The 16,582-nt window shown below is 41.6% G+C and overlaps 1 protein-coding gene across 3 annotated transcripts in view; it reads right to left on the bottom strand.

Annotated features, from left to right (window-relative positions):
- Nucleotides 1-780: 780 nt before the first annotated feature.
- The window catches only part of LOC142496120 (estradiol 17 beta-dehydrogenase 5-like), a 29,624-nt gene continuing 13,822 nt past the window's right edge, over nt 781-16,582 (bottom strand). The window contains exons 5-11 of one of the 3 annotated variants that reach the window (XR_012801900.1): nt 13,225-13,302; nt 10,236-10,358; nt 6,177-6,286; nt 5,803-5,968; nt 4,628-4,778; nt 4,329-4,411; nt 1,413-1,430 (exon numbers count right to left, since the gene is read on the bottom strand). Coding sequence is in view for 2 of the 3 variants with exons in the window: in XM_075602546.1 (XP_075458661.1) it covers nt 1,388-1,430; nt 4,329-4,411; nt 5,803-5,968; nt 6,177-6,286; nt 10,236-10,358; nt 13,225-13,302 (603 nt within the window). In the remaining variant the exon portion in view is untranslated. Of the gene's footprint in view, nt 1,431-4,328; nt 4,412-4,627; nt 4,779-5,475; nt 5,657-5,802; nt 5,969-6,176; nt 6,287-10,235; nt 10,359-13,224; nt 13,303-16,582 lie in introns of those variants that run through there. The other 2 variants (XM_075602546.1, XM_075602547.1) reach the window with 2 other exon arrangements.

Here is a 16,582-nt window from a genome sequence, read left to right as displayed (position 1 = left end):
GCTGGTTATTGCATGACGGGCTTATATATGTTAATCATCTTGTACGTGAGATACTCACCTTCACCATTTGTATAATATATTTTATTTTACATACTACGCTATGAGTTGGGCGCTTTTCTTGTTTTTTCTATTTCAGTGCCATGAGATGCTGAGCCATCTTTTTTGATTAACAGCCAACTCCCTAAATATTAATTTCCTGCACTCAGGTCATTTATTTATTTCATTCGTTATTAGTTTTTGTGTTTTACACTGCTCACAATTTATTGTCATTATTCCCAATCCTTGGTGCGCAATTTATTCACTTTTGTACACGTTACCCTCTATCTGCCAAACTGTAACAGGGAGACGTCTGTGTAATCAGAACGCTATACGATGTTGCAGGTTAACATTGCTGCGGCTGTCCTTGTGCTAGAACTACAATGAGGCTATTGTTCTCTGACATCACAATGTTACAGTGCATGTTCCAGGGAGGAATCCCTCCCCCGTCCCAAATATATCACACACATAGGTGCTGAATATCACTATGCAGTTTGGATACATTCTGTCTTTTTTTTCTGATAACTGGAATTATGTCGGAATGCATAATTAACCCATTTGCTGCCAGAGTTGTCCAGAAACATTTTGCAAAGTAAAACACTTGACTTACTGTGTATGTTACATACATTTTATTGTTCAAGGAAAGAGACACAGACAACATGCTTTTATGAACAGACACGATGATATTATTAGACATAAACATGCATGTATAACTGTTTTATATTCTGTTACTCTTACACATAATGAACAAAATATGTCTCCTTTTATTGCAAGAAACATATAAAGGATGTAATGTAGGGAGCCTTCAATTCATCACCCAACCCCTTCTGGCCAACATATGAAAGTTACTTTTAGGAAGATTTGTGATGATAATACGGGGGGATTTATAAACGTTCAATATCATTAGGAAGAGGAAATTATTTTTAAAGAGACAGCAGAAGAATGCTATCATTTTCAGATAAAAATCAGGAAGTCGCCCTCATAAGAAAGGGAGACATGATTTTCTACTGTATGCCCAAACCCATGGTGTGAATTGTGACTACAGTCCCATTGCATTCTGGGTATGAGTAGGGCTTATTCTTGACTGAAGAATCGAGCCGATGAGTGCTAGAAAGACAAATGGATACCTGCTCTCCCTCTAGAGCTGGGTCTTGGTAGGGTCTCTTTTTCTAGGTTGATGATGTCTTTGTAGAAAAGTGTGTGGGACAGTTAAAAAGTTTGGGATCTTTTGCTCAATATTAGAATTTCACATGTGTCAGGTATGGGAGAATTACCCCCATAAGAAGGAGCCGCTTGTCATACTGTGGCACGGATGTTCAGGGTGGTACTCGAAACATGACATCCCATTCTCTTAATATTCATCAGTAAATGGGTACTTGGGGTGGTCCTTCCAGCTGGGGAAACAATGATAAAGTATGGATAAGTAATTGATAGGGAGATGTCCTGCAGTAGGAGAGCTGTATTAGGATATTCGCCCATATTCAACATGGTTCTACAGCTAAATGGAAGTTAGCACATGCTGCCGTCCACTGATGACTTCACATTATACAACACAAATCCCTCTTTGCTCTGTACAATACAGATGCAGCCAGCAGTATTAGAACACTTACCTTGTAAATTCTGGGACAGTCTCACAGTAAATGCCTCAACATTTCTGTGAGATTCTTAATGGCCCATTGGATTAACACAGCTGTGGTTCCCTGCAGCCCCATTCAAACCCCTGCTGTGTTAATCCAATGGGCCATTAAGAATTTTACAGAAATGTTGAGGCATTTACTGTGAGACTGCCACAGAATTTCCCAAGCAAGAGTTCTAATACTTGTGGCCGCATCTGTACTTACATAGTTACATAAAAAGACATGCGCCCATCAAGTTCAACCTATGCTAAATATAGACAACAGATGCTTTATCCTATATCTATACTTACTTATTGATCCAGAGGAAGGCAAACAAAGAAACCCAGTGACATATCATCCAATGATGTCTCATAAAAGATTAATCTCTGGATCATCATCCTTCCGATGTTTACTTTTTTGGTATATCCCTTTATACCTTTCCTTTCTAAAAATATGTCCAACCTTTTTTTGAACAAATATATCACAGTCTCCATGGGTAATGAATTCTTCATTTTAACTGCCCTTACTGCCCTTACTGTAAAGAACCCTTTCTTTTGTTGCTGGTGAAATCTCCTTTCCTCTAACCTTAAGGGATGACCCGAGTCCTTTGTACTGCCCTTGGGATGAATAGTTATTTTGTAAGCTCCTTGTACTGTCCCCGAATATATTTGTATATAGTTATCATATCTCCTCTTAGACGCCTCTTTTCTAATGTAAATAAATGTAAATTAGCTAGCCTCTCATAAATTAGATTAATTTGGTGGCTCTTCTCTGCACTCTCTCTAGGTCCATAATGTATTTTCTAAGGAGTGGTGCCCCAAATTGTACTCCATATTCAAGGTGTGGTCTTACTAATACTTTGTAAAGGGGCATACTTATGTTTACTTCTCTTCCATCCATGGCCCGTTTAATGCAAGATAAGATCTTGTTTGCCTTTTCAGCTACTGCATGACTTTGAGCATGATTGCTAAGCCTGCTGTCTACAAGCACTCCTAAATCCTTCTCCTTCACGATTCCCCCAATTTATCCCCATTTAATTTGTAAGTCGCCTCTTTAGTTTTGCTTTCCAAATGCATAACCTTACATTTATCTGTATTATACCTCATCTGCCATTTACCTGCCCAAGTTTCCAGTCTCTCCAAGTCCTTCTGGAGAGAAATTACAACCTGCTCTGATTCTACTACCTTACACAATTTAGTATCATCAGCAAAGATGGAGACTTTGCTCTCGATGCCAACCTCAAGGTCATTAATAAACAAGTTAAAAAGCAGGGGTCCCAGTACCGATCCCTGAGGTACTCCACTCATGATCTTAGCCCAACCTGAAAAAGTTTCATTTATGACAACCCTCTGTTGTCTGTCCTTCAACCAGTTTTCATTTCAGGTGCATATATTTTTATGGAGTCCAATTTGCATTATTTAGTACACCAACCTTGTGTGGAACTGTATCAAAAGCCTTTGCAAAATCTAAATAGACCACATCAACTGCATTACCCTGGTCTAAATTCCTACTTACCTCCTCAAAGAAACAAATAAGGTTAGTTTGGCAAGATCTATCCTTCATAAATCCATGCTGACTATTACTAATAATTTTGTTTTCCATTAGGTATTCCTGAATATTATCCGAATTAAACCTTCATGTAATTTCCCCACTATTGAAGTCAGGCTTACAGGTCTGTAATTCCCCGGTTGTGATCTAGCTCCATTTTTAAATATAGGCACCACATCTGCTTTATGCCAGTATTGTGGTACCGAGCCTGTGGAAATGGAGTCCTTGAATATTAAATATAATGGTTTGACTATTACTGAACTTAACTCCATGAGAACCCTTGGATGTATGCCATCAGGGCCAGGTGCCATATTTACTTAAATTTTTACAAGCCGCCTATTAACTTCTTCCTCAGTTAACCAATTGTTCATTAATATGGAGGTTGTGTCTTCCTCCTATGGTACTACTATTGAAATTGATTCTTCTCTGCTGATCACATAGGCAGATAATTGGTTTAATACCTCTGCTTTTTCCTTATCTCCAACTAGCTGAGAGACCCGGCGTTAGTTTCCTATATTTTCTTTTTAATTTTTTTTGTTATTAAGGTACTTAAAGAACTTTTTAGGGTTGATCTTACTTTCTATTGCAATCCTTTTTTTATTATCTATTTTTGCTAATTTGATTGCCCTTTTGCAATTTTTGTTACATTCCTTACATTCTGATACGATGTCTCCGTCCCTTCTGACTTAAAGAATCTAAACCCCTGCCTCTTCTTGTCCATTTCCTCCCTTCCTATTTATTTAGCCACATTGGTTTAGACTTATTTCTTTTACACTTATTACCCAAGGGTATACACTGATAAGTGTGCTTTTCTAACAATGTTTTAAAGACTGCCCATTTATCTTCTAGTTTTTCCCTGCAATAACATCACCCCAATGAATTCCTTGTAGATTAGATCTCAGTTTATTAAAATCTGCCTTTCTAAAGTCTTTCTAAGGTCTTTGTTGAACCTATACTATAATACTGAAATACTACAGCTCATTATACAAACACAATGGATATTGGGAAGCACAGAGATCCAACATTACTTGTGTTATATTATTATTATAAATAATAATATAATAATAATCAATTAAATAAATATATTATGAATGTTATTGAAAGTGGAAAGCCAATGATATTACTTACTGACTGCTTTTCATATAGCGCATGTTTTGGTTGAGGGCATCAAGAGTTTTTGTGTCTTCATCACTTAGCTGGAAGTCAAAGACCTGAAGAAAAGACAGGTTCAGTCTTGGGACAGCAAGAATTACTGAGCAGGAAACGACAGAAGAGGCGCAAGATTCAAAGAGCAGGGAGTAAGGTCAGCGCACAACACAGAGTCATTTATCTGGGATACAGTATACATTAGGCAGACATACAAAGCCACACAATAGAATGTAATATGCATCATTTTTGCACAGGTTTACATAGGAGAGTTTTATTACTTTCCATCTTGAATCATCTCGCTGGTAAACAAGAGCAACATATGCAGGGCCGCCAACAGGAGGTGTCTGCTGCTGCTGCTGGTGTCCTGGGCCAAGTGATAAAGTCCAAAAGGTATGAGGTAGTTGTAGCCAGTTGGAGGGGAAATTCAGGCTGCTCTAAATAGGATGAACCACATCCAGTAGAACATAGAGGAAAGAAAAGAGGAGAAAACGCACGCCCCAGAGCGTAAAAAGATAACATTTATTGGATGGGAAGGGGGAAGGGGATAGGAATCGCACTCACAAGATTCAATAAAATATGAGCAGTTGTGAAATTGTATATCACCGCCAAGCAGATATATCCACAGCAGTCCAATTGCGTGATCCACAAGGAACGTCTTGGTCTGTACTTGCAATGGATGAAGGGCTGCTGGATGGCAGAGAATAACCCCTCAGCGAATAGACGGCAGCTCAGCTATGTGCTTCCCAGGACCCTGGATGTCACAAGGTCTGCATAAACTTCATGCGCGATCCGACATGATCGCGCACTTCCGTGATGACGTAATGTCGTAACGTGATGACGTAATAACGTCCCTGACGCATTTCGTCACACACAGCGACTTTCTCGAAGGGAAAACTTTTGGAATGCTGTATTTAACCCCCCCCCCCATGGCCATATTGAACCCCCCAAGTCCCATATTTAACCCCCCAGGCCCATATTTAACTCCCCCCATCACCCCAGGCCCATATTCCCCCAGCCCAGGCCCATATTTCCCCCCCCCCCCCAGGCCCATACTGAATCCCCCCCGGGCCTTTTGTCACATTGGATGTAGCAATGTGTATCTTTGTCTTTTGTTGAAAATATTAAAATAAACCGATTGCATTGTAATATTTTTTCCGTATTAACAATAACAAGAAAACAGATAAGTAAAAGTTGCGCACGATTTTTTTCCCCCCATGGTTGGTGCGCTATGGGTTGGGGGTGGGGGGACCTTCTCCTTTAATTTGTCCTTGGTCCATTGATTTCTGTTGGCGGCCCAGAATATATGTCTATGCAAAAATGAAAATGTTGGGTGTTTTTTTGCCATTCCATACCTAAATAAAAGCCCTGGCGTTGCTCTGTTTTAAAACACTTAATAGGACTATTGCATGTTTCCCTAGAATTATAAACCTCTTCCCCTCTGTCCTCTTATTACCTGGAAGTTTTCTTTGATCCGGGTTGGGTTGACGCTCTTTACAAGAACAACAATGCCACGCTGAAGCAGGTAGCGCATTGCCATCTGAGCGGGTGTCCGGCTGTGCTTTATAGCAATCGTGTTCAACACGGGATTCTTAAGGAGGACGGGATTATCTTGGTGTACCCTGGAAAAGAGGAGGTGTGATGTAGTACAGTGTTTCACCAGCTGGTGGATTTGGAGGGCTCAGTGACAGGAGGGAGGAGAGAGGAAAAAGGGAAAACCGTGAGAAAAATACAAAGAGAGGGGTTAAGGAAAAAGGACTATTGCTGTACTGGCCTAGCAGGTATTTCATGGTCAGTAAACATAAAGTCCAGTTCCAAGCTGCCTCTTACCACTTCTGACCTCTGCTGGATCCCAGCACGCAGAATCCCACCAGCACGATGTCCTGGGACTTGCAGAAAGCCAGCAGTTTGCTCTGATTCAGGTAGATGTGACATTCTACCTGCGGAGGGAATGGAACTGTTTAGGATTGAATGATTTACCACTCCAGCCGTGAAACATTGTGACAACCACAGCACACAAAGGGACAAATGAGAATCAGGCCACACCAGTTTCAAGATGTATATAATATGGATAGATAAGCTAAACAAGGTGTCTACATTTTCATCTGTGGAAACAGGAGTCTGCTAGCTCAGGTTTGGGGTGTCATTTATGAAAGATGCTGTAGTACATTGAGATTCATTGCTAATTTCTCTGAATCACGCTTTATGGAAGATCCCTAATTGTTCTCTTTCTCACCCCAGAGACTAAAATGCAACATGAATGGTCGGGAGAAGTTCTCAGCAGAAGTTATAGATAGATTAGTAATGAATCTCAATGCACGGCAGCCTCACCAACACCCCTACTGTCATAAATACCACAAATCAATAATGTCAACATTCTGCCTCAAGGGAAGAAAAAATATGCATATATTTTAATTATGTTTAACGCCTGCATTTAATTATTTTTAACGCCAGTGGCTTTACAAGCCTCAAGCGACAGAGAAGCCCAATGCTACATCCAATATGACAAAAATACACAGTAAAATACCTATATATTCTCTTGAAAGAGTTGTTAACTTATTTTCAGACATATTGGATGTAGTATTGGGCTTCTCTTTCGCTTGTTGTATACATTTGCCAAGCTCAATAGCTCTCCTTTTTGACACTTATATACATACTGTATATATTTTGTGGGGGCTCAGGGTTTCCTGAAAAGAGCTTGCTGGGGTTCTGTGTGTAATTTGTTAACTTATTTTCAGCTGTCTCAGCTGTTGGAGGTTTGTGACGCCTCCTTCCCAGGTTTTAAGCCCGACCCTCCCCACTTCCCAAGCCAGCAGCTTCCTTTCATTTTACTGGATATAGATCCAATGTTGGTCTTTCTCCCTCCTAATAGAGGTCAATTTGTTTTGTTAAGTTTGTTTTGGAGCTGCCCTACTGATGGTGGAAGAATGTCCCCAGATCAACATCCGACTCCAGGATCTCTCACAGACAATAAATAATTTCACTGAAGGGCATAAAAGCCTCTGAAGTGCCAGCTCTTGTGCACATCCCTGAACACCGCAGAGCGCTCATTGGTCTGACTTACACACATACACATGTGACATTGTTCCCCTGGGTACATACAGTATGCCGTTATAACCCAGAATATCACAGAGTTTTCATAGGGTTCACAGGCAGTGTCGGGCACTTTTTTTTAAATAATAAGCTACTATAGGCACTCCTATAGATACAAATAGTGTTTATTTCTCAGATGTATCGGTTCCCATTGGAACATTTCTCAGGAGAAAATTGATTGATATAAAAACTACAATAAATCAATTTTTAAACATGAAAATGTGCTGGAAAAAAAACACAGAACTCCCTCCCTGTCAGTAACTTGCAACGTTTCTGATAAATACTATGTAGCCATGGCTGGTTCTGGCTAACCTACTGCCCCCCTGTTATGGAAGTCCTTAGAGCTGCAGGCTATAACAGGCTGTAATCATGGGTTTATCCCCTCCTGCAGCAGGCACTACCAGGGACCCTGGGCACCCATGCGAGTTAAGGAAGGGTGTCCCCTCCCTGAAGACTCACCGGGGAGGAGGCGAGTCTAGACCCATGCCAAAGTGAATATATGTTGGAGCGTACCCCAAGGGAATTATACCAGGGAAAGTGTGCCCTTCATCTTGCCCTAAGTAGGGAAGGTTTTTTCAGTTGTAGCTGGGGACCCAGTGTACCTTTGCATTAAGTAATTGTGCTAGTTTGGGGCGCACCCTGGGGGAAATTGTCCAGGGAGCGGGTACCCTTCATCAAATATCAAAACAGTGGTTGGGGCACACCCTGATGGGAAATCCAGGGAGCGTGTACTCTTCTAGCTGCCACCATGAACTATACCTTGTTGGGGCATACTCTGAGAGGCCTATGCTCAGGGAGTGTGGTGCCCTTCATTCTGCTCAATATCCATTGATCTAAGGGATTGGGATTTTGGAGGAAGGGGAGGTTGGATTGAGGATGAGGATTCAGAGGGGAGATACCTTATGCAAGCAGTATACCTGTAGTTAAGTTCCCAGTATCCTTTAAATCATTTAGAGAGTCCTCTCTGTCTCAGCAGTCAAATGCCTCTGGAGTGTCCTCTCAGGTGGACACCAGATCTAGTAGCCCAAATCTAGAACATCAGTCCGGGGAACCCCTTAAGTGGTGGGACCCTATGTTTCAGGGCTACGCCGCCAATATGAATAGGACCTGGTTCCTTCTGGTGGATGGTCCTGTAGTGGATCATTGGTGGGAGGAAGGTCCATTTACCGCAGAGGACACAGCTGAAGCCATTTGTAAGAGGGTACACAATATTAAGCTGGGTTCATAACACCCAAGGGACCCGCCATACTGTACCAAGAGGTGGAGGCTAGGGAACCTAAATTCTTGGTTCTGCCGGGCCAAGGCACTGGCCAAAAATTGTTAAAGTTTAGCCGAGCTGACCGGCCTATAATACTCAGTTATCATCAGTCTCATAATTCCCTTATGTGCCTGAGCCTGTTATGGAGGAAATTGAAAACAACAGGTATGATTGGCTCAAAGCGGCTGTAACAGAGTATCTCCGGGCCAAAACTAGCCACAAAGAATTTATAACCGACTACAAAATCTGTTCAATTATGGGAGAGTGGTTAGTGGGACGATGTATCTTTCAAGATAGGGTGGTTCACCTAAGGTGTATTTTTTGTGGACCATGATGTTTGATGGCGGGTGGTAAAGAAACCCGATCCCAAGTTCTACAATTGGGATTCTTCTTGTAGGAAGAACATCTTTAGATCATCTCTGTAAGCAGTAGGTGATTCTGTAGTAATGTCTGATGTACTGTGCCAATGGTTAATGTCTATGCCAACTGATGTGTAACCTGTTATTGTAGTCTGAGCTCCAGATTGGCGGATGGCACCCAAACTCGGTCCCAGTGTGGACATGGGAATTTCCCCTAGGGGAGAGTGTATCCATGGTGGGTTCTGGCTATTCTGCTGCCCCCCTGTTATATAAGTCCTGATAGCTGCAGGCTATAACAGGCTGTCATCATGTTTTTCCCCTCCTCCAGCAGCCTCTCTGAGTGATAAGGAGTGGAGGTGGAACTGGGTCTGTGTACAGCCAATCATGGTGCAGGCCTAGTGCCCTCCCCTTTGTGTCTTAGAGAGGAAGCACCAAAAGTTAGTCAGTCCAAGTCTCCCCTTCAAGGGGTTGAGACATATCTCCAGCCCCGTTATGGGCTGGGGAAGAGCAAAGGCACCTGGCCAGGCCTCCAGCCTACCAGTGTGACCTAGGGCCATCCCAAGACCTGTATCCTGCAAAGTAACATCATGCATCCTCTGTAACAAGAACTGCAGTGGCTGTAATAAAGGATCCTATTTTATATACCCCTGCCTGAGTCTACAGTCTATTAGGCAGGGGTCTGATTGTGAAGACTGTCACAGGAGGGACTGTCTCCAGGACCCTGGAGCCTGCTGTGACTGGAGGCACAACACCAAGAGAAGAACTACTGCCTGAAACCACCTAAAGCCTGTCCTGTTTCCCCACAACATCACGGAAGCTCGACCTCTCCTAAACCAGACAGGTAGTTAGCACCACACAGACCTGTAGTGCAATAGATTTTAAGGGTTTTGTGGCGTTTACAGAGTCCCCACTTTAGTCACCACGAGGCCTCTGTAAACCCACTTACTAGGCTTTGGTGTACGTGTCTCCATGGCGATGGGCAACGTGGCATCAAATTACTATGCGGGTGACGTCACATGACCCCATGGCGTCAATTGATGCTGTATTCAAGGCAAGGAGGGGGCGCGAACCTAGGCGCAAAGCAGGCAAAGGGGCGCAGCCAAGGAAGTTTGCGCACCCCCGACCTAGTGTACAGCATGTATACATATTGGAGAATATGAAGAATGTAGTTGTAGTTACCTGGTTACAGACGGGCTTGTGCTTCAGTCCCGGTTTGTTGAGGATCAGTTCCAGCTGCCTGCGGTTAAAGTTGGAAACTCCAATGGACTTCACCAGCCCTGCGTCTTTACACGCCTCCAGAGCCTGGAAAAGCACTCGTGTGTTTAGAGTCAATGGGGGTTATTTATTATTTATAAAATATTTTACCAGAAAACAAAATACATAAAATGTTACCTCTCGTTTCCAAGTATGCCCTGGGCACAAAATAAAGTTGACAACATTATAATTTACAGTTAAAAACGTGTTTAAAATGAGAAACATCTGAACTCTTGAAGGAACTTAGACAGGAAGCAAATTTGAAGGACTCTGGTAAATTGTTCCAGAAGTGGGGTGATTGATACATGAAGGAAGTGTGACCAGATTATTTATTGAACCATGGGACTATAAGCACGGTTCTGGAGGCAGATTTAAGGAGATAAGTGCTGTGTACAGTAGGGGTGAGGGGGTCCCCTTGCATTTGGACTCAAGGGATAGCCAACCTTGTTCAGTTAACATAATACATAATCATTACTGGGTGTTGAAGTAACATAGTACGACAAAACGGCATATTGAGTGTCAAGTTTCCTCCCCATAGTCACTAATTTACATTAGCATCTGATGTGCAATGCGCTTTCTGACCAATGTGCTTAGGCAGGATTTATTTCTATAAAGTACCCCTAGTTTCGGTTAATTTTTGGATGTCAGTTTGTCAATATGCAAATCAAATGTGCAATGGGAGTCAAGCCACATACCCAAATATTTAAAGCTTGTAACTGAGGCAAGATTAAAGTCAGAGCCAGATATAATCAATAGCTTTGTCATGAGAAGCTTACGAAATGTAGCCTTAGTCCCAAACCCCATAGTTACTGTTTTGTCATTGTTTTTAAACAGTTTGTTTAGGGTGATCCAGTTTTCAGCCTTTGAAAAATCAGATTGCAAAACATATGCAAGGTCAAAGAGGCTGGGACTGGGTCCATATAGGATGGTATCATCAGCGCATACATGTGCAGAGAAGTTGTCTTACAAACTGTGGGCAGGTCAGCTATAAAGACAGACAAAAGTAAGGGACCCCAGAACAGAGCCTCGGGGACCCCCACAGGTAATTTCACAGCGGCTAGGGTTGGAGCCTGAGATAGACATATACTGGGATCTTCCTGATAAATTAGAGTTAAACCAGTTTAGAGCATGTGGTCCAATACCAGAGCACTTGAACTTGTTTATCATAACAGCGTGTTCAACAGTATCAAAAGACTTTGCAAAGTCTAGGATATTGCACCAGTCAACTGTCAATGTTCCATACCAGATTGGATCTCATTGCAAATTTTTAAGTGGGGCGTTACTGTGAAGTGATTTGGGTGGAAGCCAGATTAGAATTGACTAAGGAGATTCGACTTCTTATAAAAGTTGCTTAGTTTGGAATTAACTTTTTTTCCCATGACTTTGGACGACAGAGGTTAGAATAGAAATATGTCTGTAGTTTGAAACAATGTATTTGTCACCATTTTTGAAGACAGGGATAACTCTGGCGGTTTTCCGGGCCTTAGGGATTTGTCCAGAAGACAAAACTGAGTTGATTATGGAGGCAATTGGTTTAGCAATGACGGAGGCACCAAGACTTAGAAACTTAGATTGCAATTGGTCAGGCCCACATTGATTGTACGGGAGCTCCTAAAGCTAAACAATCTGTTTTTCAGATACTGGGCTACATTGAAATTCATGAGTACAGGGCAATAAACTGCAATAATGCCGATCTGTGCACTAATGGACGAAACTCATATTGACTTCAAATGGGCATTGTCATGCCATAGTGCTCCAATTGGCACTATGACAATTTAATTAAAAACACCCAAAGTCTACTAGTGATTCCCCCCCTTATCCCATACAAGGGTGAGTGTATACTCTATATACCAGAAGGGCAGGATAAGACTAACCAGCAGCCCACCTTTATCCTAACGTCTATGTAAACATCCACTCATATATAAATCACAGACAGAGCTTGTAGACTAAGTGTATTTAGTAGTACAGTATATCCCCAGGAGAACTACAACTCCCAGCATTCCTTCTCAGGGCTGCTGAGAGGGGGGACAGCTGGGGCTGGTGTCCCGGACCCGCTGGCTGGAGGGGGGGGGTGGCCCAGATGGCTGGCGCTGCAAATTTCCCCCGACCTCTGGCCAGACCCTGCGGCCGGTCGCGGTTCTCAGCTGCCTGCAGGACCTTTCCTCTCTCTGTCCCACACCGCCAAGCTTCCACTACCGGCATGCGATGGGGCTCTGATGTCAGCGCGCCGAAAGTAAGCTTGGCCCAGCTTCCTCAGCACCGCGCGCTGATGTCAGAGCCCTGGCACGCACCAGCCCTGGAAGCATGGTGGCATGGGACAGAGAGAGGAAAGGTCCAGCAGGCAGCTGAGCGTCAGGTTCCGGCCACGACCAGCAGCAGGGCCTTGCGAGAGGTCAGGCGAAATTTGCAGCGCCGGCCAGTCGGCCCTCCCTCCCTGCCAGCATACCCCACAGACACCGGACTGAAGGTAAGTCCGTATTTTTATATGTATTTGGGGGGCTTAAGGATATTTTTATATGTATTGGGGGGCTTGGGGGTATTCATGTGTATATATATATATATATAATGTATGTATGTATGTGAGGTTATATGTACAGTTTTTTTTTAATATGTATTCTTTTTTTTTATATGTATTGGGCAGGGGGGCTTTTTGTATGTATTTGTGGGGGAGGTTGAGATTTTTTTTGTATGTATTTGGTGGTTGGACGTTTTTTGCATTGGGGAGTGGGAAGTTTTTTTTTGGGTGGGGGGGCATCAAAACTGTAGTCCTGGACCCCAGGAAATCTATCTGCGGCCCTGTCCCTGCTGGTAAAAGAATATGAGATTGGTGCTACTGTTTGTGTCAATGAACTGGAACCACTGATCCAATAGACACATGGTCCGTGTTACTGGCTCCTGTGTGTACACTCCGTACCTCCCAGGTATCTCGAATATCTGTGTTGTGATAAATACTGCAGCCGTTTTCATCCACAGGAAAGAGGTCATCTCCAGGCTTAAAAAGAAATAATAATAATATATATTATAACATTTAGGGATTTATTCAGGCTATTTTTTTTTTATTTAAACTTAATTTTTATTAAAAAATTTTAGGGAGAGAGGAGGAATGAAGAAAATAAAAAATGGGGGGGAGGGAAGGTTACAGAAAATAGAGATGGGAGAAAGTTCACATTCATTTACAATTTTACCTAACAAGATTTCTTAAAATATTCTATCACACAGTTAATATAAATATCCTTTTTTTTTTTTTTTTTGTTACAACAAAATTAAGTGGGTATTAATTTCTGGTTGATTTTCACTCAGAATTCAAGGTAACCACACCTTCTGAAAATCTGTGTTGGTGTCGTTATTAAGACTACCCATTTTTTCCATGTAGCAAATCTGCCAGACTTTATTTTTAACTTTGGAAATTGAGGGAATAATTGTTTGTTTCCATACTGCCGCTAATTCGCGTCTTGCGGCTGAAGATATGTGGCACAGTAATTTATTTTCATGTCTCGTGAGGGGGTAATATGGTTTGTTTAAAAGAAATAACCAGGGATCCATTGGTAGGTCCAAACCGAAAAACCTTTGGGACCACATTTTGATTTCCAGCCAATAAGCTGCTATGAATGGGCACCCCCACCACATATGTATAAATGTGGCTTGTACTCCACATCCTTTCGGACATGTAGATAAGTACTCTGGGATGAATTTAGCTAGTCTCATGGGGGTTAAGTACCACCTCATCATAACTTTATAGGCATTTTCTCTGATTGTGATACACATTGATGATGTGGCAACTTTTTGAAAAATATCATTCCAGTCTTCCATGTCTAATACCTCCCCCAGGTCATCCTCCCATTGTAGCATATATTTCAGTTTTTGATTCATTTGTGGAGGGGGGCTAACAAAGTATCAATACAATTTAGATATCAGTCCAGGTGTGTTACTATCTGCTAGACAAAGTGACTCAAATCTAGTTAGCAATTCGGGGGGGTCGGATTTTGTTATAAAAGGCTTTTAATTTAAGGTATTGGAGGAACTGATTGTTTGGGATAGCCTTATCTTTGTGGAAATATTCAAATGTTCTGGGAAATCCTTCTGAACCTACATCTTTTAATCTTGTGATACCTGCTATTTTCCAGTCAATAAACCTATTACGGCCTATTCCTGGACCAAATTCTGGGTTATCATATAGTGGAGTCATAAGTGTATTCCGTGTTGTAAGGAAGTGTCGATTTGCAACTGAGTTCCATAATTTGAGTGAATGGGCTATAATTTGGCTGGATTTCAGTATTTCGGGACTCTTTCTCACTGGGGACCATAGAAGATTACTTAATTCGACTGGGGCAACTAAATCCATTTCCAATGATACCCAGCGTCTGTGGACTGGATTAGAGTGCCATAGTATTAGTTGGCTTGTTTAGGCTGCTTTGTAATAGGACATTAGGCATGGTAGTCCCAGCCCTCCTGTCTTGTTTGGTATATTTAAGATTTTCTTACCAATTCTTGGTGTTTTATTTTTCCATATAAATTTGTTTATTATAGACTGTAGAGTTTTAATTTCCTCCAATACCAATGGAAAGGGTAGAGTTTGGAAAAGATACAGAAGACGGGCAATATGTTCATTTTTAAACTGTGTATTCTGCCTATCCATGATATAGCGTGGCCGGACCACTTCCTAATATCAGACTTAAGAGCTCTTAGGACCTTTGGATAATTCTCCCTATACAGAGAACTATATTTTTTTGTGATAAATATCCCTAGGTATTTGATCCTATTCGGTTGCCATTTAAAGTCAAAGTTTAAAGCAATCAATTTAATTTGATCTTTAGGCAGATTTATATTTAGTGCCTCAGATTTGTTACTATTGATTTTGAAACCTGAGATATCCTTAAAAGACGACAGAGTGGAGTATAAATTTGGAAGTGAAGTTTGAGGTTTGATTATTGTAAGGATCACATCATCTGCATGAAGTGCGATTTTGTATATCTGACTCTTCACCTGAACTCCTGTTATATTTGGGTTGTTTCTTATGTTTGCAGCTAGTGGCTCCATACAGAGGGCGAATAGCAGTGGAGATAAGGGACATCCCTGTCTGGTTCCATTTTTTATAGGAAAGGTCTCAGAGAAGAAACCTTGGGAGTATATTTTTGCCGATGGAGTAGTGTATAAAGACTCGATGGCTCTAAGGAAAGGGCCTTCCACTCCAAATGCCTGCAATGTTTTTGACATGTATTTCCAATCGATTCGGTCAAACGCCTTTTCGGCGTCAAGGCTCAGGAACATCGATGGTATTTTATTTTTGGTAGCTAATGACACCAACTCAATAATGCATCTGGTATTGTCCGCAGCTTGTCTTCCAGGGATAAATCCCACCTGGTCCGGATGAACCAGAGATGGGAGAACTTTATTTAATCTAATAGCTAATATTTTGGAGAATATTTTTAAGTCTGAGTTTATTAAAGAAATTGGTCTGTAGTTCTTACAGTCTGTAGGGTCTTTTCCATCTTTATGGATTAGTGTTATGGTTGCCTGGAGCATACTGTTGGGAAATTGGGAGTCTATTAGTATAGAGTTGAACATATTTAAAAGTACTGGGGCGAGGATATTAGAGAATTTTTTTATAGTATAAGTTCGAGAAGCCATCGGGCCCCGGAGCCTTAGCCGGTTTGAGATCTTTAATAACCCTGAGAACTTCTTCGAGTGTGAAAATTTGGGCTAATTTGTCTTTATCGTCTGGAGTAATTATGGGGAGATTAGCTGAATCTAGGAAGTTTTCCATTTTGGTTGTTAATTGTTTGCTTTGTTTAGTCTTATTACCATCATATAATTTGGAATAGAAGGCCTGGAATTCCTTAATTATAAGTGTCGGATTTGTTGAGAGAATACCTGATTTTTGTCTGATTGCGTGGATATTACAGTTTGTTGGAACTGATCTAAGTCCAGCGGCCAGCATTTTATCAGGTTTATTTGATTTCTCAAAAAATGTAGCTTTAGTAAAGGTGAGGGATTGTTCTGCCTTAGCCATGAGAAGGAGATTCAGTTTAGTTTTGGCCTCCTTTACCTTTTCTAGATCTACATGTTGATTCCCTCTTTGGTGTAATTTTGTTAATTCTTCCACTTTTGTTAGGGCCCTCTTTATATTGGCTTCCCTTTCTTTCTTTCTTTCTTTCTTTCTTTCTTTCTTTCTATTTCCTGCAATACTGATTAGCTTTCCTCTAAGGGTGACCATATGGGCCTCCCAGAGAACAAAGGGGGATGATACAGAGCCTGTATTGGTTTTGAAAAAG

This window comes from Ascaphus truei, chromosome 5 (genome assembly GCF_040206685.1).
Source record: "Ascaphus truei isolate aAscTru1 chromosome 5, aAscTru1.hap1, whole genome shotgun sequence".
In the NCBI taxonomy this organism is placed as follows: Eukaryota; Metazoa; Chordata; class Amphibia; order Anura; family Ascaphidae; genus Ascaphus; species Ascaphus truei.
Note: the sequence above shows the minus strand (reverse complement) of the source record. Positions and strands in the feature narration are given on the sequence as shown.